Source organism: Candida albicans, chromosome 6 (genome assembly GCF_000182965.3).
Source record: "Candida albicans SC5314 chromosome 6, complete sequence".
In the NCBI taxonomy this organism is placed as follows: Eukaryota; Fungi; Ascomycota; class Pichiomycetes; order Serinales; family Debaryomycetaceae; genus Candida; species Candida albicans.
This window is the reverse complement of record NC_032094.1, coordinates 1-22,847: the sequence shown is the minus strand read 5'-3', so window position 1 is coordinate 22,847 and position 22,847 is coordinate 1. Positions and strand designations below refer to the sequence as shown.

The 22,847-nt window shown below is 40.6% G+C and overlaps 15 protein-coding genes and 1 non-coding gene across 16 annotated transcripts, besides 1 other annotated feature; 8 read left to right on the top strand and 8 right to left on the bottom strand. All coding sequences in view use genetic code 12, as the record gives it.

Moving 5' to 3' along the window:
* Positions 1–2: 2 nt before the first annotated feature.
* CAALFM_C600190WA (uncharacterized protein) lies at positions 3–1,232 on the bottom strand (the record flags this gene model as incomplete). The annotated part of the gene is made up of 1 exon (XM_707202.2): positions 3–1,232. The coding sequence occupies one exon, from the start codon at positions 1,230–1,232 to the stop codon at positions 3–5; it is 1,230 nt and encodes a 409-aa protein (XP_712295.2).
* Positions 1,233–1,322: 90 nt separating this feature from the next.
* CAALFM_C600180CA (uncharacterized protein) lies at positions 1,323–1,928 on the top strand (the record flags this gene model as incomplete). The annotated part of the gene is made up of 1 exon (XM_707203.1): positions 1,323–1,928. The coding sequence occupies one exon, from the start codon at positions 1,323–1,325 to the stop codon at positions 1,926–1,928; it is 606 nt and encodes a 201-aa protein (XP_712296.1).
* Positions 1,929–2,186: 258 nt separating this feature from the next.
* CAALFM_C600170CA (mRNA-binding ubiquitin-specific protease) lies at positions 2,187–4,169 on the top strand (the record flags this gene model as incomplete). The annotated part of the gene is made up of 1 exon (XM_705398.2): positions 2,187–4,169. The coding sequence occupies one exon, from the start codon at positions 2,187–2,189 to the stop codon at positions 4,167–4,169; it is 1,983 nt and encodes a 660-aa protein (XP_710490.2).
* PGA48 (Pga48p) lies at positions 4,166–4,492 on the bottom strand (the record flags this gene model as incomplete). The annotated part of the gene is made up of 1 exon (XM_705400.2): positions 4,166–4,492. The coding sequence occupies one exon, from the start codon at positions 4,490–4,492 to the stop codon at positions 4,166–4,168; it is 327 nt and encodes a 108-aa protein (XP_710492.2).
* A 227-nt stretch (positions 4,493–4,719) lies between these two features.
* ARD (Ardp) lies at positions 4,720–5,565 on the bottom strand (the record flags this gene model as incomplete). The annotated part of the gene is made up of 1 exon (XM_705401.1): positions 4,720–5,565. The coding sequence occupies one exon, from the start codon at positions 5,563–5,565 to the stop codon at positions 4,720–4,722; it is 846 nt and encodes a 281-aa protein (XP_710493.1).
* Positions 5,566–6,260: 695 nt separating this feature from the next.
* Positions 6,261–6,719, top strand: HPA2 (D-amino-acid N-acetyltransferase; the record flags this gene model as incomplete). The annotated part of the gene is made up of 1 exon (XM_705402.2): positions 6,261–6,719. The coding sequence occupies one exon, from the start codon at positions 6,261–6,263 to the stop codon at positions 6,717–6,719; it is 459 nt and encodes a 152-aa protein (XP_710494.2).
* A 99-nt stretch (positions 6,720–6,818) lies between these two features.
* On the top strand, positions 6,819–9,056 carry VID27 (Vid27p; the record flags this gene model as incomplete). Its single annotated transcript, XM_705403.2, has 1 exon — positions 6,819–9,056. The coding sequence occupies one exon, from the start codon at positions 6,819–6,821 to the stop codon at positions 9,054–9,056; it is 2,238 nt and encodes a 745-aa protein (XP_710495.2).
* A 13-nt stretch (positions 9,057–9,069) lies between these two features.
* Positions 9,070–9,315, bottom strand: CAALFM_C600120WA (uncharacterized protein; the record flags this gene model as incomplete). Its single annotated transcript, XM_019475439.1, has 1 exon — positions 9,070–9,315. The coding sequence occupies one exon, from the start codon at positions 9,313–9,315 to the stop codon at positions 9,070–9,072; it is 246 nt and encodes an 81-aa protein (XP_019330984.1).
* A 99-nt stretch (positions 9,316–9,414) lies between these two features.
* On the top strand, positions 9,415–10,200 carry CAALFM_C600110CA (uncharacterized protein; the record flags this gene model as incomplete). The annotated part of the gene is made up of 1 exon (XM_705405.1): positions 9,415–10,200. One exon carries the CDS (start codon positions 9,415–9,417, stop codon positions 10,198–10,200), a length of 786 nt encoding a protein of 261 aa, XP_710497.1.
* Positions 10,201–10,304: 104 nt separating this feature from the next.
* Positions 10,305–10,898, top strand: HET1 (Het1p; the record flags this gene model as incomplete). The annotated part of the gene is made up of 1 exon (XM_705406.1): positions 10,305–10,898. The coding sequence occupies one exon, from the start codon at positions 10,305–10,307 to the stop codon at positions 10,896–10,898; it is 594 nt and encodes a 197-aa protein (XP_710498.1).
* A 1-nt stretch (position 10,899) lies between these two features.
* CAALFM_C600090WA (uncharacterized protein) lies at positions 10,900–11,268 on the bottom strand (the record flags this gene model as incomplete). The annotated part of the gene is made up of 1 exon (XM_705407.1): positions 10,900–11,268. The coding sequence occupies one exon, from the start codon at positions 11,266–11,268 to the stop codon at positions 10,900–10,902; it is 369 nt and encodes a 122-aa protein (XP_710499.1).
* A 234-nt stretch (positions 11,269–11,502) lies between these two features.
* Positions 11,503–12,588, top strand: CAALFM_C600080CA (uncharacterized protein; the record flags this gene model as incomplete). Its single annotated transcript, XM_705408.1, has 1 exon — positions 11,503–12,588. One exon carries the CDS (start codon positions 11,503–11,505, stop codon positions 12,586–12,588), a length of 1,086 nt encoding a protein of 361 aa, XP_710500.1.
* Positions 12,589–12,953: 365 nt separating this feature from the next.
* PGA25 (Pga25p) lies at positions 12,954–15,572 on the top strand (the record flags this gene model as incomplete). Its single annotated transcript, XM_705412.1, has 1 exon — positions 12,954–15,572. One exon carries the CDS (start codon positions 12,954–12,956, stop codon positions 15,570–15,572), a length of 2,619 nt encoding a protein of 872 aa, XP_710504.1.
* A 237-nt stretch (positions 15,573–15,809) lies between these two features.
* tL(CAA)5 lies at positions 15,810–15,920 on the bottom strand. The gene is made up of 2 exons: positions 15,882–15,920; positions 15,810–15,853 (listed from the first exon to the last, which is right to left on the bottom strand). It is a non-coding gene; the product is annotated as a tRNA-Leu (tRNA).
* Positions 15,921–16,671: 751 nt separating this feature from the next.
* Positions 16,672–16,946: a long terminal repeat ((rho-6a) Long terminal repeat (LTR); about 275 bp long, 13 copies per genome).
* On the bottom strand, positions 16,779–17,303 carry TLO13 (Tlo13p; the record flags this gene model as incomplete). Its single annotated transcript, XM_705413.2, has 1 exon — positions 16,779–17,303. One exon carries the CDS (start codon positions 17,301–17,303, stop codon positions 16,779–16,781), a length of 525 nt encoding a protein of 174 aa, XP_710505.2.
* Positions 17,304–22,501: 5,198 nt separating this feature from the next.
* On the bottom strand, positions 22,502–22,843 carry NRG2 (Nrg2p; the record flags this gene model as incomplete). Its single annotated transcript, XM_705415.2, has 1 exon — positions 22,502–22,843. A coding segment is annotated over one exon (342 nt), but the record flags the coding sequence as incomplete, so codon positions are not given.
* Between the last annotated feature and the right edge of the window lie 4 nt (positions 22,844–22,847).

Below are 22,847 nucleotides of genomic sequence, written 5' to 3'. Positions count from 1 at the left end.
ATTTATTCGATTTCAATACCTCTTTCAAACACCCCATCCTCTTCGTGTGCAGCTAGCGGCTCGTTCAAATCACTATTATACTCTTCTTCAACGTCACTGCCACTATCCTCAGATTGGAAATCATCATCTTCCTCGTCATCGTCGTCGTCGTTATTGTTGACATGAACGATCTCTATCAGGTCGTCACCACTTTCTTCTTGGTTGAATGTAGCATCGTTGATACCTTGTAATTTTATAAAATCGTCAATAACTTTGTAGAACTTTTCATCAATCATGCCAAACTCCAACTCTCTTTGTTCTTGTTTTTTGTTTAGAACCACCACATTCAAGCTAAATGTTTGGCGCGTGATGTTGCTATAGCTGGTGTGCAACACTTGACTTGCTTCGAAAACTAGAATTGGCTTTTTAAACCCAAATATGATGTGGGCAGGGTTAGTTTTATTGGCTTGTAAAAGGATCAATACCCCTTCTTTGGCACCCTTGTGGCAGTTTACCATAACTAGTGCAGGCTGGGACGCACCGTCGGTATTCATGGCAATGGCATTGTCGTCATTCAAACTAAACGTGTTTCTAAAGATCGATACACACGGCATATAGTTCATCATGCTTATACCACAAAGCTGGAATTGTCTTTTAAAGTAGTCGATTATGCGTTCTTGGATTGGGTTCAATGGAAGTGCATCTCTTGGTGTGATGAATTTCGATTCGATATCAGCAGGCAATTTCCCATTCTTGATCATCAGCTTTTTCACCAAGTCCAAGTTCATTTGACAAACAATTGGGTCTTTCGACATGTTTTCGTCGTGCATCCAGAAACATAAGTAGCAAATTGCTTTCTTTTGTGTGTTGGTGGTGTTTCCTAGTATTGGCAACAACAAACAAAGTTTTACTGCTTGATCTAGTCCTGTGAATGTCAATTCTGGGATATTGTTGGAAGGGTTGACGATGGAAAGAGCCGGGCTGGGGTTGCCGTCCTCTTCAACCAAATGAAGGGTCAAGTTCATTCTTTTCCGAACTGGTGAATAAAACGAAATCTCATTGATTTCAAAAATTATCGTTTCTGGAGGGATTTCTTCTGGTTCAGCGTTCAATTTTCGTTTTTTGGTTGTGCCGCCTGTTAAGAATGCATGTAAGTTATCGAACGCAGCAAAACTCGACTGGTCTTTTTCAACAACAGCTTTGATGTCATTCTGTAGTTCAGGGGGTAATTGTTGAACCCATGCTGAATCCATTGTGAATGATGAAGGTTGGGAAAGCCAAAAAAAAAWWTTTTGGCGTCGAAATTATTTTTACCAGGTCGCGTAACCGCAACAACAACAACCATGAACGAATTGTTTGATGCTAATGCAACGATCTTGCACTTGGTGCCCAATACCCTTCCTGGCTTGATTGAGAGTAAACCTATTTACGAAATATTGCTCGAGTCTATTGACGATGATTCGATGAGAAAACAACTACTTGATATAGACCGGTCGTTGACTGAGCTAACCTTTGACAAGGACAAGGCGGTGGTTTTGACGATGTTATTAGGACCTAAATTCACCAATGCGTTGGATATTGTGATGAATCTGGAAATTACTGGCGATTTATCGAATCTAACTATTACGCCCGTTGCCAAGAGAGATGTACCGCATTTATTGTCTAAAGTGGGACTTTCTAAAGACAGTTTACAGTTGCTAAATCGCGAACGAGGGTTGGCTACCCATACAGATATGACAAACTGGTACTGTGATTGTGCTGAGTATCAAGAATGCTACTCTAACGATATGGATATCACAACTATAGCTGGTGATTCGCTAGTGCATCAACTCTTGAGCGAGCTGAAATCTCGTGTGTTATCTCCGGTTCCCGTGTGTAGTCACATACTAGCTGTATTAATAATAAAATACAACTCACACATGTTCGAGATTGATCTATGTCGTGTGTGAGTGGACAAACATGAACGAAAAAAAAAAAARGGSMAAAAATTTTTTTTTTCTCTGGTGCTGATCACCACTTTCCACCAACTCTTATTTCAACAGCACCACCAACACCAAGAACGGATACGTGGTATAGTACTTTATTTATTGTTCATCTAAACGCATCTGCATTATCACAGAACCAACAACACCCACCCTCTTTTTATAACGCCTGAAAAAAAAAGACCTTTTCCAACTGTTGAGCTTATCATTCCATGTTCTAATCCTATGACATCTTCATCATCAAACTCAGGGTCACTGCGCTTTCGTGGAGACGCAGCTAGCTTTTCACCTAGCCAATACCCAAACTACCACCAGCAACAGTTTCACCCACAACAATATATGGCACAGCAGATTCCTGCACAACAACAGTTTTACTATCAGTTTCCTCAGACATATCCCATGATGATGAATCAGATGTATCCGGTGTTTCCCTATCCGCCAGATCCCTTTTTTCAACAACAACAACAACAACAACAGCAACAACAACAGCAACAACAATTTGTAATGCAGCCGCAGTATATCTATCATCCACCGCCAAAACCTCCCAAAACTAATAAACCACCAAAAGTGAATGGCAGTGCACCACCACCAAAAATCGAATTAGTGGATCTCCCCTTGTACATTAATACTTCGAAAACCGAATTTCTTCAAAGATACAGCATAACCCAAGAGTCACGTTCTATAGACGAGCTTCAACGAGCCAATACATTAGAGGAATACAACGAAAACACTAATAGATTAATTATCAGCACTAATGTCATGAAAATAATAGATGAAAATGATCACAAAACTACCATTACAAATGGACAACCCGAAGAACCCAAACCCGCTGCCAAAGCTGTAGCACCACCTGTGCCTATTAGTAATTGGGCCAGTTTCCTTCAATCAACTGCACCACCAACCCCAAAAAAGATAGCTAAACCCAAACCACCACCAACTCCTCCAACCCCAGTCCAGGCAGTAACACCAGTTCCGCAATTTGATATGAGCAACGAATCTGCACAGCCTTTGGGGACATTATTGCTCAAAATCATGTTTGATAGCAACTACTCTGTTTTCAGCAGCTTGCCAACATTTGATATAAAACCTAGAGGATTGACTAACACCGGCAACATTTGTTATATGAATTCTATATTACAGATTTTGATCCACTGTGAGCCATTCAATAGATTGCTAAAACTTATAGAGACCAAGTCCATAGGAAGTTTGGGCCCATCTTCGACGCCATTACTAGATGCCACCATAATTTTTTTCAATCAGTTTCAAGAGAATGTTAAGGGCGCTATTCTGCCCGAAAGTTTCTATGCCAGCTTGACCAAGCTTGACAAGTTTTCACATTTGAAATGGGGACAACAGGAGGATGCCGAAGAGTTTTTGGGGTACTACCTTGATGGACTTAATGAAGAGTTTTTAGGGGCTATCAAACAATTGAACACGCCCCAAATCGATTCCTTGATACAGGTATATGCACAAGACCACGATGCTGAAGCCACTGCCAAGTTCAAGTTTAATGTCAAATCTACTATCAAGAGAATCAAGAACGATGCTGAGGCCGACGACGGCGAATGGAACCAGGTGAATAAGAAAAAGAATAGCACAACCACCAAAATAGAAATCGACCCGACCCCGCTAAATATGATTTTTGGCGGTGAGTTCAAGTCCGTGGTTACTATACCCAAACAATCGTCGTCGTTCCAGAAATCCATAACGCTAGACCCTTTCCAACACGTGCAGTTGGATGTATCGTCAGCAGACACTATTGAAGATGCAATCAAGCATTTGAATGAGTCGGAAAGCATAAGTTATACAAACAACAATAAAGAGATCCAAGTGAAGAAGCAGACGTTTATTGAAAAGTTGCCTAATGTATTGATAATACATCTAAAACGATTCAGTTACTTGAAAGACCAGGAGATTGGGGTGGAGAAGTTGAGGAAGAAAGTGGATTATAACCACGATTTAATAATACCGAAAGAGGTAATGGCAAGGGATACGGGGATGCCGATCAAATACCAGTTGGTGTCGGTTGTTTACCACCACGGAAGTAGTGCAGATGCTGGACATTATACCAGTGACATATACAATGCAGGCCAATGGTGGAGAATAGATGATACTGCTGTGAAGCAGATACAGAATGAAGAGGTTTTGAATGCTGGCACAGAGGAGAATATAAAGAATGCGTATATATTATTGTATAGGAGAATCTAAATAAAAGCAATAAAGATAGCAGCGACAAGGCCAGCACCGGCTAAACTCCTTAGGTTTAATTTGCTGGCACCATTAGACTCTATGACTGTGACATTTGAGGGAATAGACGAAGGTGCTGCCTCTACTGTAGCAACATAATCGAGAGTACACTCGCCGGTTATTGTCAAGGTTGTTGGGCCGGTTATGGTGATTATTGAGTTGTTGACAGTGATTTCAGTAGACTGTGGACAGTAGGTGGTATAGTCTGTGACTAAAGACCATGTGGTGTAGTTGGCGTTAGCAAAAGCAATAAAGGTGAACAAGTAGATAACGAATTTAAACATGACTTGGGTGATAAAAAGTATGGTGTGATCTTGTAAAAAAGGAATTTTTTTGGTGCTTATATACTCTTTTTTTCGCAGCTGTGGTGCTGGCTAAAAAAGAAATCTGCAAGCCTTTTTTGGGTGACAATAGAACGCTATTTTCTTGAAAAACACGCGACTTTCATTAAATACCCTAAAACTCTAATATACAGACTATAAACCAATAAATATTTGCTAAACAGTGGGTTTTACCAGCACTCGTAACCCCCGTCAACGACCAAGTTGTGACCAGTAGTGTATGATGAAGCAGATTCTGAGGCCAAGTATAAGATAGAACCAACAAACTCTTTTGGTTCTGCCATTCTCTTCATTGGGATCTTTGATTCCCATTCTGTCTTCATTTCGGTGTGTCCACTAATAACGTTTCTTGTCAATGGGGTTAAGATGTACCCTGGCGACAATGTGTTGACTCTGATATTGTATTTAGCCCATTCACAGGCCAATGATCTGGCTAAATGAATGACACCGGTTTTGGACATGTTGTACATGCATTGTGGTTGTGGGTCGTTGACGATGGTACCGGACATTGACCCGATCAAAATGATCGATCCGGTCATGTTGTTTTGGATTAATGGTCTAGCAAAAGCTTGGGAAACGTAGAATGACCCCAACCCGTTAACTTTCATAAGGTTTTCAGCGTTCTTGGCTGGGTACTCTTCAGCTGGGAAGTTTTCAGCGTAACCGGCAGTGTTGACCAAGACACTTGAGATTTTGCCGTGGTGTTCGTTGATGGCTTTGAATGTCAAGTCGACAGCTTCAGCATCGCCAATATTACATGACCAAGCACTCACCTGACCGATTGGTGATTCGTATTTACCTTTCATTTGCTCTTCGCCCCATTGTAAGACGTCTCTAGCAGCTTGTTGTGTTCTTTCCAAGTTCATATCGACTAATGCAACATCGGCACCTTTGGCTAATAAAGCTCTTGATACCACGGCAGCCAAACCACCAGAGCCACCGGTTAATATGACTAGTTTTCCATCCAAACGGAAGCTTGGGACTATGTTATCGTATGACCAGTATGCGGAATCCATTATGTGTAGTGAGAATAAAGAAGTAAGTTGTAGGGGGAGGAAAAATCGAAAAAAAAAGGGTGATATGAGTGTGTTTATATATTTTCTGGGAGGAGATGACCGCCTCAATGTTTTCTTTTCGGGAAGATTATAAAAATTGTTATGTATGAATGCACCGAGAGAAATGTTAGTTCTACGGAAGAATTATAAAAAAAAAAGTGGGCTATATACAGGTCGCCGTTTTTTTTTTTTTAACCAATGTGCTTTATCAGAAGAGCTTCATAGTGTTGGTGAAATTCTTTTTATAGATCACTACGTGTTTTTGCATATATCGTTAGACCAAAGATGTTTGTGTAACACATGGCCTAGCATCTAACGTCATCGAGCTTTGGTTTGCTAAAATCAGGTATTGAATTTTTTTTTTTTGAAAGTTGGAATAGGTGCGTCGTTTCTTTTTGAGAGGACACAAACACCGTGGTCAAATCTGGGAAGTTTGTTGAACTTTTAGATTCACAAGATTTTTGTAAGATTTTGAGACGAAAAATTGTAAAGAGCGAGGAAATTGGGAAGTTGAGTATTTCCGGAGCCAGGGGTCAATGGGTACTACGTTCCCCTCCCGTGTATGTCCCGATCAGGCATGTCGAGCCGGTGGTATCTACAAACAATATAAATGGGAGGTGTCCACCAACTTTTTTTTTTATCCCCAACCACTAACGATGTCAGTTACAATCAGACCAATTGAAGAGAAGGATAAGCCGGAGTGGTTGCACTTGTGGACGGGAAAAGGCGGGTATATTGAGTTTTACAATTCGCTCGACAAAATCACACCTGAAATTTCAGATACAACTTTTGCCAGATTTTTGGACGCCAACGAGCCCGTATACTCTGTTGTTGCTGTTGACGATTCGGGTAAGATCATTGGGTTTGCCAATTACTTGACACACAGAAATACATGGACTGTTGAAGATGCACTTTATCTCAATGATTTGTTTGTTAGTTCCGAGAGCAGATTGCATGGTGTTGGAAGAAAGTTGATTGAGTATATCTATGGCGAAGCCGATAGATTAAAGTGTAAGAAATGTTACTGGAGCACCCAATTTGAAAACCACCGTGCCCAGTTGTTGTACACCAAAGTAGGTGTTAAGAGTGGGTTTTTATTATATAGAAGACCCTGACCAATGTACACGACCTATGTTTTGTTTTTATTTTTGAATTAGAAGCGAGTAAATTTTTTTGCCTCCCTGTTTGCTTCTGTATTCTTTTTACTGGTAGCAATGAATTTTATCAAGAAGTTTATTGGGACGACTACTACCGATGAGGTTGCGCTGATTCCGTCAGGAAAGCTTTATCTCACACGTTCAAAACAATCCCCAAAGGGGGCAATTGAGTGTCTCTACAATGATGCGTTTGCGTCAATCAAAAAGACGACCAGCCCATACTACTATCAATTGTGTATCACCAAAGTTTACCAAGAGGGCGAAGCTGATTTCAATAGATTTGATGATTCAGAAGAGGAGTATGATGGGGAGGAGCTGGCACCTACAAACGATACCAGACGCCAATCTAAAGACGAGTGGATTTTCCCCATTGCCGATGAATTGAAGATTCATGTTTGTGAGAAGGAAGATGGGTCGAGAGCTATTGCATGGAAGGATGTGAATGGCGATTTGGGCGATAAGTTTGAGTTTGTTATTGATGAGGAGGTGAGGGGTAGTGAAGTTGAAGCATTTGGGATGACCATCTACAAGTGTTTATTTGAAAACAAGTACCAAACAAGCTATGCAAAGGTGAATGACCCCAATCAATTGAAGGAGTTTATCTATAATCCCAAGGGAGAGTTGTTGACGTTTGATGAACTAAAGGATTTGAATGATTTAGAGGAGTATGAGACAGATGAGTATGAGGATTGTGAGACCTTGCCAATTGACGCGCCAAAGGGAGAAACCAAGTATGCTAGCACTGATGTTGACTTGCATTTGTATGATACCAGGACAGGAACATTTATTTTACACCTTGCCAAGCCAGATTTTGAGTTGAAGTTGATAGATTTGGGCAATTGGGAATATACACTTTACATCCATGGCGAGACTACACGGATCAACACTACGTTGAGCAAGAATATGAACCCCACCTTTAATTACCAACACTTGTCGTTTATTTTTAATGATTATACGGTTGACGAAGGCGGGATCAATGCGTGTTCGTGGTTGGTCAAGTTTCCTGATTATAATGACATGTCAAAGTTTCAAACGGTGTTTCTTGGGTTGATGTATGAGACGTTGAATAGACGGAAATGGGGAGAAACAGAGGAGCACGATTATTTTGTTGATGCATTTTCTCGGGTTAGTATTGGTGATGCCAAGGATTTGGAGAGTGAGGAAGAAGAAGAAAGTGAAGAGGAAAACGAAGGCGATGGTCCTGTGAAATGGGAAACTGAGAAAAACGAAAAGAATAGCAGTTTGACTGTCGGGTACGCCAAGGATAGGTCGTATGTTGTTCGTGGCGACAAGATTGGGGTTTTCAGTGAAGATGATGCAGGTCAACTCAACTTCCAGACGGCAATTATCAATGTTGCAGACTTGAAGGGTAAGCATTTTAGTCCCGAGAAAATGCTTCTTCACCAGCAGGACCAGTATATGATTATTTCGAACCCGCAGTTTGACGATAAGGCCTTGTACAAGATGGATCTTACACGGGGAAAGATTGTTGAGGAGTGGGAGGTGTCCAAAGATGTGCCAGTCAAGTCGTATGCGCCAACATCAAAGTTTGCCCAATTGACTGATGAACAGACGTTGACGGGTATTTCGTCGAATGGGTTGTTTACTATTGACCCGAGGTTGAGTGGCACAAAGTTGGTGAATGACAAAACGTACAAGGCATACAAAACCACCAACAACCAGTTTCAGACATTGGCAACTACCGACAAGGGCTATATTGCGTTGGGGTCCGGCAAGGGTGATATCAGGCTTTTCGATAGATTAGGTGCTAATGCGAAGACGGCGTTGCCGTCGTTGGGGGATCCGATTATTGGGATTGATGTGTCGAAGGATGGTAGGTGGTTACTTGCCACATGCAAGACGTACTTGTTGTTAATTGATAACAAGATCAGTGATGGTCAAAAGAATGCTGGCAAGTTGGGGTTTACGAATTATTTCGACAAGGACAAGAAGCCCACGCCAAGACGACTTGCGTTAAAGCCCGAGCACGAAGCGTATATGGTGAGAGAGAATGGAGGGAAACAGTTGCTGTTTACGCCTGCGTATTTCAATACTGGCCGTGACTCTAAAGAAACTACAATCGTCACCTCGTTGGGCAAGTATGTTGTTACGTGGTCGATGGGCAAAGTGTTGTTGGACAAGGAGAACCCGTATTTGGTGAAGAGGTACACGCAAAACGTTATTGCTGATAATTTCAAGTTTGGGTCGAACAACGAAGTGATTATGGCGTTACAGGATGATGTTTCTATGGTAAGTAGACGTAGTTTAGCTAACCCAAAGAATGTATTTAAGTAAATATATATATATATTACCAAAACCTAAATGTTTGTTTCGTTTCTTGTAGCCATATTCTTCTGAACGCATTAGCTTTTTGCCATCGAGTGGGTTTAAAGTCGTGGATATCGAACTCGGTGAGTTTGGAAGCGTCAGGGAATTCCTGGTAGGGTATACGATTGATTCGGGCGTGAACTTTGCGTACCCAGTTGTTGAATCCTGGTGATTCGATGAGGAGTCTGTACAAGTATTCTTGGAGTGAGTTTGGTGGAGGTTTCATTGGTGAGGAGCACTAGTCGTCAATTTTGGGAAGCTTTTTTTTTGGGTTGCTGTTTTGGGCGAAATGTAAACAAACTCATCACAAAAAAAAATCTGGCCAATGTCCTTTACTTTTCTTCTTTCACCAACCATGTCAGCACCCGACGAGATTGAATTAGATTTTAATGATATAATACCAGCAGAGCTTCCGCAGAGCAGGATATCGTTGCCTCCAGACTATAGCAGCACCAATCATATTACGAACGAATTGTTCCAGGTGACCAGAGATAAGAACCGCCATCCTAAACGGTTGAACAACGATAAGATCCAGAAAATGATTCGGGACCTAGAGGAAACAGATTACGAGCTAGATGATGTGGTGAGGACGAGAGTGTTTAAAGGGAGACTAAAAAACCGACACAGCTTTAGCCAAGTGCGTTCTGACTTGAATGAGTACTTTGATGAAAACAAAGAGAATCGGGATAAGCCGTCGAAAGTTACAAAGAAAAAGTCGCCGGTGCCCATACTACAGCCAATCACCAATAGTTCCAAACCCAAACGAGTGTGTTTGCCGAAACACACGGTGCTACGTCCACGGAAACCTGCGCTCAAACAAGATGGGGCCACTACGATATTTCTTATGGAGTCGCTGTCGGGACTAGTTAATGATGCGACCAAGTATGCTACTGAGCTCAATAGTTCGCAGTGTGAGGACTTTCCACTACCGGAACACGAGAATGAAGTGGTGCAGATTCCGACCAATGAAGATGATAACCCGAAAATGGCGATTATCAGGATGTTCAAGACCAAGAGGGTTGGGAGCGAGCAGGAGAATGGGGTGCAGGTAGTTTCACAGACGGCACCCACCAAAAAGACAGTTAAATGGGCCACGAATTTAGAATGGTAAATAGATAGTACAAATAAAAAAAATAAAAGTGGCCATGCTATTAAAATGTGCGACGAAAAAAAAAAAAAGTGTTTGTTGTCCTCTTTCTTTCTTAACCATCCGCCATGTCTACGTTTTTTGATGAAATGAGCAAATCGTTTGCTGACGTCAAGGTCAGTGACGGTAAGATTGATACTGCTGACTTTTTACAAGCATCTGAGTCGTTGGTTAAGTTGTTTGATCTTTTAGGGTCGTCTGCATTTACTGTGGTCAAGTCAGATATGACGGGAAACATTACGAAGATACGTAACAAGTTATTAGAAGATCCAGCCAACTCCGCCACTTTACAGGATTTGGTGCTTACTGAAGCCAAGACCAAGACCAAAACTGCCACGCAAGGTTTGTTGTGGTTGTCTCGTGGGTTGCAATTTACAGCACAAGCTATGAGAGAGACAGTTGATGCTCCTGGTAAGGAATTGACCGTTACATTCACTGATGCATACACCAAGACGTTGTCTAAGTTCCATGGTATGTTGGTCAAGCCAGTTTTCAAGTTGGCGATGAAGGCGTGTCCATATAGAAAGGACTTTTTTGAAAAGTTGGGTGCTGATCAAACTAAGGTTGCTGAGCAATTACAAAAGTGGTTAGAGGCATTAGAAGGTATTGTTAAGATTATTATGGACTTTTTTGCATCTGGAAACTATGGTAAGGGTTTATAGACTATATACTTTCTTCACCGATTTTCTTTGTTGCTTCCATCAATTCGTGTAGCTGTCCGATTTGTTCAGGCGACATTTTGTCGAGATCATCTTTACTCAACTTTCCGTGCAGCCAAGACCCGCCGTCGATCTGTTTCAAGTAGTCTTGCCATTCGGTTAAGAAGCCGACGATGTGGAGGGGGTTGTCGATCTTTTTATGGTCTTTGAACTCCTTTTTCACATACTGGTCGCCCAAGTACCGCAACTCTTGGGGCAACTTGCGGTGGTGGGCACGTAAGATTGCACGGTATAATGGGAGCGGTGGGAGTATAGGGGAGGTGATTCTCTCTGGACGACGTGGTTTCACAAGTCTAACAACTGATGGGTGCATGGTGGGTGGTGTTTGTGAAATACCAAAACAAAACAATGACTATTGCTTTTTTGGTTGAAAGCTAAAAAAAAAATTTTATTTTTGGTTGAACATTTCCCAAATAGGAATATGTCTAAAACAAAATATTTTTACTAAAAATGGATTATGGTCGAACAACCAAGATATATATGAAGGGTTGACTTCCCACATCCCAAATAATTTTTGGGCACCACTTTCTTTTTCAACTAACGAACGATGAAATTTTTATTATTATTATTGGCCGGTGTTGCCATTGCTGAATCAAGTGTTGAAGTTGCCCCAAGTGAAGTTGTCCCAAGTGTTGAAGTTGTCCCTAGTGTTGTCCCAGTTGAAGCTGTTTCTGACTTACAAATAAAAGCCAGTGTAGCCAGTCCTGCTGCTAGTCCTACTGCTGCCACAACTTCTGGCTCATTATTTGGAGACTTGGTAGATGGTCTTTTTGGTGGTGCCCAAAACTCAAGTGCGATAGCTACTCCAACCACCACTGCTACTGCTGCACAAAGTACAGGTGGGTTCTTAGATGGTTTATTTGGTGGAAGCAATACTGTTGCCAACTCTACTGGCTCTTCTGATGGAAGTTTGTCTGATTTATTTGATGAATGGTTTGGTCCATCTAACTATACCAAAACTGCAGGCGCTCCATCTTCATCTACAGGTTCGATTTTAGATGGTTTATTTGACGATTTGTTTGGCGATTCAGGGTCAAACAGTGTGTCAACAAACACGGGCTCAACCTCTTCTAGTGGCAGTTGGATTGATGATCTTTTGAACGAATTCTTGGCTCCTTCGAACAGTTCTGATTCCACTGCTCCATCATTTGACGGTGGTGACCTTTTGAATGATATTTTGGGTATTGGTGAAAACTTGGCTGAAGATTTGTTTTCCAATATTGATGGTAAGAGTATTTTGACGGGTGTTTTAGGTTTTGCTGGCGAAATTTTCGATGATTTGTTTAGCTCGTTTGGGTCTTCTAGTGGTGGGTTTTTGAGTTCATTGTTGAATTCAATTTTTGGTGACTCTGGCTCTTCTTCTTCTTCTTCTTCTTCCTCCGTGCCATCTACATCGATTTCTGATATAGTTTCTGATGTTTTTACATCACTTTTCGGTGGTATTCTTGGTGGGTCAAGTGGGTACACTGGATCTACAAGCAAAGTTTGTACTTTGAAAAAGAGATCTCTTGAGAAGAAGGAAATCAGAAAGCTTGTTAGAAAGAGTGTAAACAAAGTAATTGCCAGAAGACAACAAGCCATTGCTGAAAAGAAACAAGCCAATGCCAAAAGAGAGTCCGTAGTTTTAGCCTAATTTGTATAATAAATACCCTTTATAAAAAAAATTAATACAATACGAATATTATTTTTAGAATTTCCCAACTTAGTAAGTCAAGAGCACTGACAGATTAGGGGTGGTCGCCCCTCTTGTTGTCTTTGTGTGTATTACTGTATTTGGACTTGCAATTAGGTTTATTACTGTATTGGGAATAGAAAAAAAAAATTTGTTTTCTTTTTTTTTAGGTGCAAAATAATTTCCCAATTGAGTTGTACTGTATTGTTGGAGGTTAGCAAATATATATCTACCAATCTGCTGTAAAGTAAAAAAATTTTCTGGAGATCTCTTTTGTTTCTTTTGAAGCAAACTTTCAATCATTCGTTACAAACTATAGTTCAATCATGAAAGTAACAGCTGTCAGTTCGGTGTTACTAACAGTTGCTGCATTGACCAATGCAAATGAAATTGACAAGAGAAGTTTTTTTGGTGATCTTTTTTCAGGATTAACAGGGAGTAAGGCAGCAGCTCCAGCGGCAGCTCCAGCTGCACAACCAGCTGCACAACCAACTACTCAATCACCAGCTGACCAACCAACTGTACAATCACCAGTTTCATCTGACCAACCATCCACTGCACAACCAGTTGCTCAAAATAATTTATTATTAGATTCTTCAAATAGTACTTTAGTTGTGCCAAGTTCATCCAAATCTTCAACAACCACACGTTCCACAGCTGGTTTATTAGATAATTTGTTAGGAGGAAGTGGTGCCACATCTAGTGAAGCATCATCCAGTGAAGCACCATCCAGTGAAGCACCATCCAGTGAAGCACCATCCAGTGAAGCACCATCCAGTGAAGCACCATCCAGTGAAGCACCATCCAGCTCATCAAGTGAAGCTTTGTCTAGCAGCTCAACAACCAAACGACCAACTGCTGCTGCTAAAGGTTTTTTCGGCGATTTGTTTGGTACTCAGTCAAGTGCATCTGAAACTGATGATGAAGATTGTGTTGAAGAGACTGAAAGTCCAACAAGTGCTCCAGCAAGTGCTCCAACTACGTCCAAGGTTGCTACTACTACCGGTGGTGGACTCCCAAATATATTGTCAGATCTCTTTCCTGGAAAATCAAGTGCTCCCATTTCCAGTGCTGAATCTAGCCCAACTGTTGCTTCTAGTACTACTGGATTCCCAAATATATTGTCGGATCTTTTCCCTGGCAAATCGAGTGTTCCAAGTTCCAGTGCTGAAACTAGCACAACAGTTGCTTCTAATACTACCACTAGTGGTGGTGGTTTCCCAAACATTTTATCGGATCTTTTCCCAGGGAAATCAAGTGTTCCAAGTTCCAGTGCTGAAGAGGATGACGAAGAGTGTGAAGATCCAACGGAATCCGTAACCTCGAATTCTAGTCCTACTGGAGGGATTTCAATTCCAACCTTTCCAATCACCAGTCAAAGTAAAACAAGTGTCTCGTCAGTTGTTTCAAAAAGCACTTCTGAAGATGATGATGATGAAACTGAGTGTGAGACAGACATTCCAACGATCATTCCAAGTGGGTCTGTCCTTCCAACAACGTCAGTTCTTCCAACTATTATCCCTACTGGATCAGGATCTATTACTATTCTTCCAACTAAATCTGCTACTTCTGATGATGATGATGATGAGACTGATTGTGAGACAGACATTCCAACAATTGTGCCAACTGAGTCAGCCACTATTATCCCAACTGGGTCTGGTTCTGTAACTATCATTCCAACTGGATCAGGATCTATTACTGTTCTCCCAACAAAGTCTGCTACTTCTGATGACGATGATGATGAGACTGATTGTGAAACCGATATACCAACGATCATTCCAACTGGAACAGCCACTATCAAACCAACTGGATCAGGATCTATTACTGTTCTCCCAACAAAGTCAACCACTACTGATGACGACGATGACGAGACTGATTGTGAAACTGAAATTCCTACTATCCATCCAACTGTGTCAACCACTAGAACATTTACTTCCGATGGGGTGCCAACAACTCAAACACTCACCACGAAATTACCTCCAACCACTAATCAACATACTGAAACGGAAGTTGTTTCTATCACATATACTGGTGGTGGTCAGACATTTACCACTTATCTTACACAATCTGGTGAAATCTGTGATGAAACTGTTACGTTGACAATCACAACCACATGTCCACTGACGACTGTTGCTCCAGGTGGACAGATATATACTACGACTGTGACTGTTATTACCACACACACTGTCTATCCAGATGACTGGGAAGATGATGGCTATGAAGGGGAAGACAATGCCGGTGGTTCTGCCAGTGGCTCCTCTGATGATGGTGAATGGGAATGGTATGAAGAAGATGATGGCGAATGTGTGCCAACAGGTGGATCAAGTTCTGGATCTGGCACAGGCTCTTGGTGGGGTTCTGGTGCTGGATCAAGTGGTGGTACTACTTCTGGTTCTGGTTCTGGATCAAGTTCAAATTCTGGAGCAAGTTCTGGTGGTACCTGGGGTGGATCTGGAAATGATTACGTTTGTCCTGGTGAAGAAGGTTATGACGATGAAGAGCCAGACAATGGTGGCAGCTGGTGGGGTGGTTCGGGATCTGGTTCAAGTTCTGGATCCAGTTCTGGTGTTAGTTCAGGTGATTCCGGTTCTTCTTCAGTTACTGGTGGATCGTCTGGAAGCTGGTGGGGTGGATCTGGTAACGATTATGTTTGCCCTGGTGAAGATGGCTACGATGATGAAGATGATCAAACTCCTGAACCAGAGTGTGACGATGAGGATGATAGCTGGGATGATGATGAAGAGTGTGATACACAAGCTGCTAAGGAAGTTGTCAACTCGGTTACTGTTGCTGCTGAAAGTGTTTATCCATCTACCACTGCTGCCAGTTTGACCACATCATGGATATCGACACAAACTGCCCAATCAGTCACACAAATTGAGAATATTGGTGGTAAGGTTTCTGCCAGTGGACTTTTTGTTGTTCTTGGGTTGTTGTTGATATAAGGGGATTGTTACAGGATATATAATTGCAGGCAGTTTTSATCCCCAAACATGGAATTGTCTTGAAAAAAAAAAAATTATTTTTGCTTATTTCGTTAACGTTAGATTTATTATTTTCCAGCCTAGTAGTTTAGTTAGGTACATTTTTAGTTTAATACCAAAGATTTTTAAGAATAGAGGAAATTGTAGAAATAATTTTTGAAAAAAAAAAATGAGAGGTTCTTGGAAAAAAAAAAATAATGACACCAAGGAGATTCGAACTCCTGCATCTTACGATAGTAGAAACCCCTGGATCGCAGGAGAAGAATAATTCTTGAGTCTACCGCCTTAGACCAACTCGGCCATAGTGCCAAATAATGAGAGAAAAAGATGGTAATTAATTGAGATGGTTAAAAATGTAGAGTAGTCATGGTTCTGGAAGTAGCAGAATTAGTGGATTCTGTTGATTTAAGGATGGCTATCAAGCAATAGCAGAGTGTGGAGTACAGAAGTAGAGCAATGTGTATTTATTTATCAGTAGAAACTAGATTTTTGCTTAAGAATTTGGTCAAAATTTCCACCAAAAAATAATCACCTCAGGATAGTTGTTGTAGAGTCGACTGACTCAAGTAAAGAACGGATTGCAATTTAAAGTAGTTGGMCCGTTAAGCTAGCTCAGTAATGTCTGACTTGGTGATTTGGTGTATCTACGGTTAGAACTTGTTGAACAGAATAAACACTTGAAATATATAGCTATATAAAATATTTCTTTTCTTATTCCTGYACTATCTGTATATGTCTTGTAGAACAGAGCCCYTAATTRCCAAACTGGTTTAAAAAGCTGTCTACATCAAACTCTTCGTTTACGTGGTCGCCATTGTCGAGCAATGTCATGTTCAACCCGTCTAGTATCAGCTCGTCGTTTTCAAGTATGTTGTTCATGTCCAAGTTGTTGTCTGTGGTGGCAGGTACTTTGTCGTCCAATTTTAGGTCCTCGTAGTCCATGTTGGACAACATGTCTTCGTCGTTGGTATTGTCGTTGATGTCAAAGCCAATAAAGTCGTCAAAGTTGTCAAACTTTTGTGGGGCGGTCTCTGCTTTCTTTCTGGCCTCCTCTGCCTTCTGTTTGTTTTACACTTTTCGTCTTTAATTATAGTTTCGAAGAATTTCCTAGGAACTTAAGAACTTGTAGGAGAATGCTAATAAAAAGTTGTATTTCTTAATTGAAAGTTATAATCGTAAGAATATATTGTATAAAAGATGAGTTGATAAAGAAAAGATATAAAAAGTCCTATAAAAAAGTATTGTAAAATAAAAGTATATAAAAATCAAGTAAAATAGAATATTTGCACACAAATTAAAAGTAGTGCAAATTTGACAGAAAAGTAAAATAAAACACTTCTTCGCTTCCTCTGCTTTCTTGRCCTCTTCTTCCTTCTTGGCCTCTTCTTCCTTCTTTCTTGCCGCTTCTTCTTTGACTTTCAATTCGTCAAGTTTCTTTTTCTTTTCAACCATAACGCCGAGACACCACTCTGCATCATCGAGTTTCGACACTGTTTGGTCTAGAATAGCATGGAAGTTTTGGATTTCGCCGTTGAGCAGTTGGGTTATGGATTTTTGGATTAGTTCGTTGTTGGGGCTAGTAATCACATTGCTTTGTTTTCTGTTTTGGTCGATTATCTCAAATATGTATCCTGATGATTTCAATATCTCGTCGAGTGAGTTATGTAATCTTGTTTGGAGGTTTTCTGGCATGGTGGGGGGAAATAAAGGTGTGATAAAATTATTCTTGTTGGTTTATGCGACGTTTGTGTCAGGGAAATAACWCCTTGATATATAGGRACATCTACACCCAGAGTGTAGACGGAGACACGACCTCCGAAGGATCGGTCTGTTGAGGAAGTATATATCTACATACGCACACATAGTGATTAATATACTATCAAGTGTTCACTGATACTCAGATTCCATTAATATAAGTCGTGCGTATTAGGTCAACATTGGTGAAAAATTTGCACTCATCGAGAGCCGGGAATTAGTATAAAMAGAAGAGAAAAGAAAGGTATTTAGGATATAGAGACCGAGTTTCAGTMGACACTTTTAGTGGGCGTAAACTTTATTTACTCTGTTTTTTGCTTATTAAAAATTAATGCCTATCGTGTACYAGGACTAATTCTCACGAATATTCCGTGTATACAAACAGTTCCCTTCACTCTTTTCGCAGTTCCTCTCCAGAGGCCATAGAATGCACTCCTTTATTAGTACAGTTTATATCTTGTGAGTCAACAGTAAATCTTTTATGTGTAGTTGTAGGTCAAGCAGTGTGAATGTTGTAGTATAGAAAGATCCACTAGAAGTATGGCTGTTTTGGTTGGGCTCACCAAGATGTCTGATTTAGCACTGCAAAGTTTTTGCCAAAATGAGAAAAGTTGTACCGTCTCACCAAAAAATTGGGTGGAATAAAAACTTTCAAAAACAGTTYACTTTSCACCACAGATGTATCCAACACATTGACGTTGTTTGTGAACTAGTAGTCATTTGCGGCTGCTTAGAACCAATGGAAGAATCTCGTGATAGTTCTGTTCAATTTGACGGAGCAGCAGATCATCCAATTGTCTTCTAACAACAAGGTCAGAGTCTTCAACTACAAATAGCTCTCGCCAGATTTGCCATAACATTATCTTTCGTGCCAGCAACGAATCAACACAGCAGGATGGAAAAACACCGATTCACGAACACCTAGAGTACACGTATCTAGCTATAACACGAGCAGTAAGACGGATTTTAAAAGGAGCTGGAAAATATAAACGTCAAGAGAAATCAAAAAAAACGATTAATAWTACCACGCTCATGGATTCGKGTTCAGATTGAACATCAGTCTCAGCAAACATGGAAAGTTAACAATTTTTGTTGTCTATGAATTACMGAACCAGGGGAAATGGCAAAACATTACACCAAGAAATGATGAGACAGCTAACCCTAGAATTATGGCACAAGTCTCAAAGGTGAGTAAGCGATGCTGTTGAATCTGGTTATGTCCATAATACTACTTGAAATGATCTAATTAGAAGTTTAATAAATATACGATTATGCAATGCAAGACTGGGGCAATTTCAGGTTCCTCTCTATAAGACCGACTGCTACTCTTTTAACTATACACCCAGACAGGACAGGATTGCAATGGCCAAAGCTATAATATAGCTGACGACAAGCAGTATCCTAGGTGTTTATTGAGAATCAAAAGATTTGAGCGAGGTGTATTGGCTTGAGCTTGCCAATGATTCAACGTATCTAATACCTCCATAACAAGGCTCTTTTGAATTGAATGACATCAAAGTTGAAGTTTTTGAGGAGGGAGCAACAAAAGACAAAGAGTTTAGTAGATTGCACAACACGTAACTTCGGCCAACAGTATTTCGACCATTTTCTGTAGAGCACTAAAAAAAATGCATGCGAAATTTGAACACGACAAAAAAAAACCACAGCAACTGATACCCACCAACCAATGCTGGAAGAAGATACGTCATCAGATAGAGTACCCCCACCAAATCCAAATGCATTTGTTTGTGGTGTTAGGTCTAGGAAGACATTGCTAATTTGACCATTGTGGTTACGGAATAGTTTACCGACAAGCCAGAGAAAGAGATTTTGGGGTTGTCGTGGATGGATCAAGTCCATGATTGATAGAATCAAAGATATGGAGAGAAGATACTTGTATTATGAGAGCAATAATCTGGGGTTAATGGCACACTTGGGGGAGSATAAYGTGAGTCCCAAATYGTTATGTCGAATGCGATAGATTTTGGAGTTGTTGACGATTCGGAGGAGCCTGCGGTGTACACCACTTTTTTGCCACGCCCATATCTGCCCTAGCCAGGGTTAATTTGGTGCTACATGAGCACCCCGTTGTCAAGTATAAGACCWTCACTAGGGTYAGAGGTGGTGATGAGCCGTTGTTGAGTGGGGAAGAAGAGAGGTAYGGCACAGAGGATGAACGGGATACTGARACACCTTTGGTGGAGCATAACTATGAYTGGTCGTTGCAGTATTTGCCTGGTTTACAATTCGGGGTGRTKAGTATTAGAAGGAGTTAAYAAGACTGTGCAAGAATCACTAGCCTCTGAACACCTGGACAGTGGTGGTGTTTTCCCAGTTTTTGGTGTTGCCTGTKGTGCCATTTATTACCAAGTTTAACCGGTATATTGTCTTGGGGTTGYTGGTGGTAGGCAAGTTTGGGAACAATTTTAAGGCTATACCCGATGGGTTTTCAAAAGARAAGGGCAACTACATCTACAAGGAGTATCATGTTGGGTATGCAGGTGGAAGTGGTGTGTTTCTGGGGAGATATGGTGCCGGCCTACCAGGAGGTGGTGCATTAYAGTCCGAACTGGGTGACTTGGGCGAACAAAGAGAGGGGRTTAGTAGGGGTAGTGAAGYATGTAGATGTATAGAAAGACACCTCGAATGGCAAGACTAACTGTAGGCCAGAAACTCTGAATTGGAGGATAAACCCATGTCTATAAGACATCAAGCACAGTTGTAGAGGAAAAGTCATTCAAGGAGTAATCAGATCATAAAAATGACAGTAAAGCTTACATAAAAACGCGGTAACGACAGGTGAAGAGAAATTTGTCGATCAAATTCCATCSCGAAGGTTCTTCATCAGAGATAGTGTTGAATTTTCCCAAAATTTWTTGGACATCTTCAGATGTAGCCCCAGCCAAGACTAACCAAGGGGGGGGGCACTGATTTAATTTACGAAAGTCTAACTGCCAACAAGAGCGACTTGTACGTGTTAGCAACTCCGAATTCAAAGTCCCTCAAGATCAAGCTAACACTATCAATTGCCTAACGAATTTGAACAACTCTAAAACTACCCCCTGCTGTAATCACCACAACAATTAACCCACTCGTTAGCCCACACTAGCAGTTCTGTAACCAATTCAAAATGATCTAACTTACTGCTCTAATTTGCAGCAATATCAACAAATGCTTTAATCTGGTGATCAATTTGAATATCTCTAGAACTCTCAACTCACTGTACCAGAACTATTTAAACCAGATTTAACAACCMCAATTCAACCAATTTGACACACTATCAAATGAGCACAGTAATTGAATATCTCTCTTGGAAACTACACGTGAGAAACAGTGAATAGCTATTTTCGACCAATGTATTAACCGGATGGCAAAATTGAGTAACTTTACAATTGATTTGGAACTCTCTTCAAATTTCAACCACTTTGAGATTGAACAACTACCTGAACCAGGAACTCAACCCTTGATTTAGACCAATCTTAAAACTAATTCAACAACAACACAACTAGTTTGGAACTCTCTTCTGAAATGAGCCACTCGGAATTTCAACAACTCCCTGAACTTCAATTACAACTCTCTCAAATAAACCAATYTCTAATTGAACAACAACCCCAATAGTTTAAAACTCTCTTCTYGTTTACAACTACTCTGACTTTGTACAAATCACTGTACCGGAACTACCCTTGATTTAAACCTCTCTCAACACTAACTSTAAAACAACTACACCAATTTGAAACTCTCTTCAAATTTGAMCTACTCTGAGATTGAAAAACTATATCAAAATTAAACTTATTCACTGATTTGAACCACTTTCATACCTAATTGAACAACCCCCCAGTTTGGAACAACATTCCYATTTTGAAATACTCTATACCTCAACAACTCCTCGAACCCAAATTAAAACGCTCTCAAATAAACCACCCTCTAATTGAACAGCACCCTACCCAAGTCAAACATCCGTACARTCAATCAACTATCTAAAGCATCCGCACACCCAAYTCATTCTCACACACATCCGGACTAAAGGGGGTGCAAGCACCCCAAAAAGAAAAAAAAAAAAAGGTGAGCATCCGTACGGTTGTGGTGCGGCAGTTGGAGAAGTGTTGCTCACTCGAGGTGTGTGGCCTCTATTGGCTAGAAAATTATTGCTAAATCTAAACTTGTTTGTGTGACTCTCGCTTTGCTCGGGTGCTCGCTTGAAGTTAGACATCCGTGGTCAACAGAAAAAATGCGCAACAATGCGCAACAACACCCCACAATGCGCAAAAATACGCACAAAMATACGAACACATCTCTACCTGCTCTACCTGCTCTATCAACACAACCTACAAGGACCCCCCGTGTTGTTCCATACTAATGGAAACGCGGAAAAAAGATGGCAAAAATTTTTTTGCTAACAAATTTTGTTAGGCGCGAAAAAAAAGATGGCAAAGATTTTACAAGYTGTCAAAAAAAGATGACAAAAATTTACCAAGTTTTTTTGGGGTTTTTTTGGGGTTTTTTTTAGGCTTATATAGRTTGTTTAGGGGCGTAGGAATAGGATGGGCTGTGTTTGGGAGCAAACGGAGCACTGGTTGCCGAGATATGCGCGGTTAAAGGTGGGTGAGTAGAAAAGGCGGAAAAACAGTAGGTAGATRCCCACTTTTTGCACTTTTTAAAGCACCACTAGATAGCTCTCACTCTGTAGATTCTACCTATCAAGGTTAGAAGTYGATACCTCTTTTGGTTGTTGAGCTAGAGCCCGTTTTAGTCAGTTTTGGCCGATTTTACGACATTTTTTTGTCATCTTTTTTTTAACTATGCGACTTTTTTTTGGTGGTGCGACATATTTTTGCCATCTTTCTTGGGGGTGCGACTTTTTTTTGCCATCTTTTTTTGGTGGTGCGACATTTTTTGTCATCTTTAATTTTGTATGGGGATTTTTTGCCATCTTTTTTGAGGCGACGACATTTTTTGCCATTTTCGGGAATAAGTTATTTCCGAGGAGAGGAAAATTTTGGGCTCGAGTTTGCAAAAATTCTGAGCTAAAAGTTGGTTCTAGTTGGGGTGAAAATGGGGAAATTCAAACAAAGAATTGATGCACAGCAAATAATAGAGTTTTAGACTTGTAATTGTGTATAGTAAGAGAATTAACTTCAAAGAAGAAGCAGGAGAATAGAATTTACTGAAAGGAGTAAGGGAAGTCTATTTTTGAGTTTAAGATGGCAAAAGTTAAATTTAGAAACAGCTAAACAAGTCAGAASAACTATTAAMGTTGCGACTCTATTGTGAAGTTTAGTGGGTAAGTTATTTGACTGTTTTGGAGGCAGTTGATTGTGTAGTTGTGAAAATCGGGGTGCCGGTGGGAGACCCGTGGGTGATCGGTGAGCSRGGGACACGTCAACAAAAAAAGATGGCAGAAAAAAAGCTGACAGAAAAAAAAAGATGGCAAAAAAAAGATGGCAGAAAACATCACTTTTCTTCTTCAACAACCAGGCAAGG